The 3121-nt window shown below is 42.2% G+C and overlaps 1 protein-coding gene across 1 annotated transcript; it reads right to left on the bottom strand.

Moving 5' to 3' along the window:
* Positions 1–859, bottom strand: LOC311119172 (visinin-like protein 1; the record flags this gene model as incomplete). Its single annotated transcript, XM_084193912.1, has 2 exons — positions 1–198; positions 644–859. Coding segments are annotated over 2 exons (414 nt in total), but the record flags the coding sequence as incomplete, so codon positions are not given.
* Between the last annotated feature and the right edge of the window lie 2262 nt (positions 860–3121).

The following is a 3121-nucleotide window of genomic DNA, read 5'->3' as shown; positions in this document are numbered from 1 at the left end:
CTATTTCTGCAGGTCACACTGCAGGAGTAATACAATGGAAGGGTCGCTCTTTGCTGCCTCTTTGAACTCGTCCAGTGATATCTGGTCGTCGTTGTTCTTGTCCATCTTGCTGAAGATCTTGTCCACTCGCTGCTGGGGCGTCAGGCCGTCCTCGTTCATCTTCATCATGATCACAGTCCCCACCATCTTGTAGATGGCCTTCACAGAGGGGGAGAAATTATAGTTCAATCATTGTTTACTGAAGTAGAGACATTTATAGGTCAAACACACTCTCCGAAAAACCCAACCTGATTTGTATTCAAGGCACATACTGTACGAGGGCATTTGGGGCAAGAGGAGGAAATGTCCAAATTCTGAAGGTAAAGAGTAAAATCTAAAATGGAGAACAAAAGGCATTTCTTGAGAGAGACCCCGTAACCATGACTAATATCTCAACACCTTAAACTCATGAGACATGAATGGCTGAACCATAGAGATTTGTTGTGTCCTAAATGGTACTCTATTCCCTATATAGTGAACTACTTTTGACCAGAACCCTATGGGCCCTGATTAAAAGTAGTGTACTACATAGTGAATAGGATGCCATTTGGGACTCAATATATGATTCAAGCTTAATCTGTATGGGCTGAACTCTGAACTCTACCTCAATGATCTCCAGCATCTCCACTCGTGTGATCTTGCCATCTCCATCCAGGTCGTACATGTTGAAGGCCCAGTTGAGTTTCTGTTCGAAGCTGCCTCGAGATGTGATAGACAGGGCACAGATAAACTCTCTGAAATCGATGGTGCCGTCCCCGTTCTTATCAAAGGTCCTGAATGCATGCTGGGCAAACTTTGAAGCATCTCCATAGGGGAAAAACTGAAAGAGAGAAAGAGAACAGAAGAGATTCCATTTGTATTAGTTAGAAGGGGAACCCCAGCCTCACAAGCAGGTTCATCAATCATTCAAGACGATACCACAGGTAGCTGTCTATACCTTTGATATTAGTTCATGGCACATACAGTACTGTACAGTACTTGATATGCCTGATCGCCATCCTACTAAGCAGTGTGTGTGTGTGTGCATATGCATGCATGGGACTCTGAGTAAGTGTATGTCTGACACTCAGTGTGTATGACACCAGCCCCATGCCATATTGTTGAGATCCAGCAGTGGAATGCAATGTGGACCTAAGCTTTATAGTCAGTCTGGGAGAGGGAGAGGGTGAGATAATTTATTTTAAAGGAGGAAAGGAGTTAGAGAAGAGGAGAGTGAATGAGGGAGAGGAGAGGAGAGGAGAGAGCAGGAAGCTCCCTCTATTCATCAGAGGGAAACATTGTGGTCCTTCAACATGATTAAGCTCTCAGAGTGCAGACTTATCCAGCCATTGACTTTAACAGTGCCTGCCTGCCTACTTTAGAAGCTATGTTGTCTGCAGCTCAAATGGCTCCCCACTAGGTCTGGTCAAAAGTAGTGCACTAAATGGGGAACAGGGTGCAATTTAGGGTGCAGACTTGATGGGGAACAGGGTGAAATTTAGGGTGCACACCTTGAGTGTTCCTCAACCCAAACTCACAGCTGCAACAAATGCACCCAGTGATAAACAAGACACCAAAAGGTTTAATAATATAATTTAGAATTCTGCCTAAATCTTCCACTGCTACTTAGCCTATATTCCAATTATATTTATAATCACATCACAATGACATCATCAACAAATCATAAATATTGTTCATTTTTTTAAGGAGGATGATGTCCTTAAAAACTCTGTACCAATGAATCGTTCTACACAGCTCCTTTTCACTGATGCTGTTCTTGTTGAGTGCTGAATAAACACAGATTAGGATGACAAAATTCCAGTAACCTTCCCAAAATTCCATTTTTTTTTCAGAAATCCTTGTTGAAGGATTCCTGATTTCCTGCTTATCCCCTACTGATTCTGGGAATATTCAAACTGGGATTCCTGGAAAACATTAACATTTTTGGGAGAATGTTGACACATCCATTTTCCTATTCCTGGACCTAGTGTGGTTCAGACAGTGCCTCCATGGAAAATACACAGACGGACAGGATAGAGGCTAATGGGCTGTAAAGAAACACCATGTAAAATATGATGAGAGTCTGTTGCTGTAATCTAGTTGGGAGGCTGTGGTTCAGTTGGGTTCTCCAGGGAAAAAAGCTAATTCATTAGAGCAGACCTTTCACTTGCCCTCTCTGATAGCAAGAGTAGAGGTGTTGGGGAATATGAGCCCTGCTCAGCTCTCAAAACACATGCAGTACAATGGGATGTGTCACTGAAAACAATTAGATCTTAAGGGATTTATTTGGCAAAGTGTTGCTTTGGTTTGTCCTGTAGCCGTTTCTCACACTAAAAACAACAACAAAAACACTCACTCCTTTGAATATAATGCTCATGAATACATTATGTATGGGTTATGAATGTGTTATGAAGTTCTTATGAAGGTTTACCTAACACTCACTGCCTGTCTTTGCATAACGACACTTCCAGAACCAACTCCATGTTTGAAATCTGGACAGCACAGAGCCCAGAGCACAGGGCAAGGCTATGAATTCTAATGGCAGCTAGCAGAAGGCAATAGTCCGGGGGAGTGAAGTCTGCAAACTGTCCATCTGCAGAAAAGTCCTCCCATAAAAATCTGCTGCAGTGGCAAACTGATCAGACTGCAGGTAAAAGTTAAAGGAAAGAGAGAGGGAGGGGGAAGATGAAGGGAGAGACAGAGGAAGATAGAAAGAGGGAGGGATAGGGTTAGAGAGAGGGAGACAGCGAGAAGGGGGAGGAAGAGAAAGAGAGAGACAGATAGAGGTTGAGGGATAGAGAGAAAGAGAGAAAGGGACACAGAGAGAGAGAGAGAGTACAGTTACATGCACTCAATAATACTATTATTGTAAATAGATTAATATAATTGTTCGATTTAACGCTTACATGCTTTACAAGAATAACTATTTCCCTAATAATCCTGTTTAAATGGATACATCTGAAATCAGGCTACCTGATGGGACTTTAGTAAATGTAGAAAATCGTCATTCAAAAATAAACGTTCTACCACAGCAACCATGTTGTTTTTGGGAAGCCTATTTGATTCTGGGTTCGGACATACAGTATAAAGTTTGTATGTGAAA

The sequence above is a fragment of the Coregonus lavaretus genome (genome assembly GCF_964263955.1).
Source record: "Coregonus lavaretus genome assembly, contig: HAP1_SCAFFOLD_4018, whole genome shotgun sequence".
Taxonomy (NCBI): domain Eukaryota; kingdom Metazoa; phylum Chordata; class Actinopteri; order Salmoniformes; family Salmonidae; genus Coregonus; species Coregonus lavaretus.
Note: the sequence above shows the minus strand (reverse complement) of the source record. Positions and strands in the feature narration are given on the sequence as shown.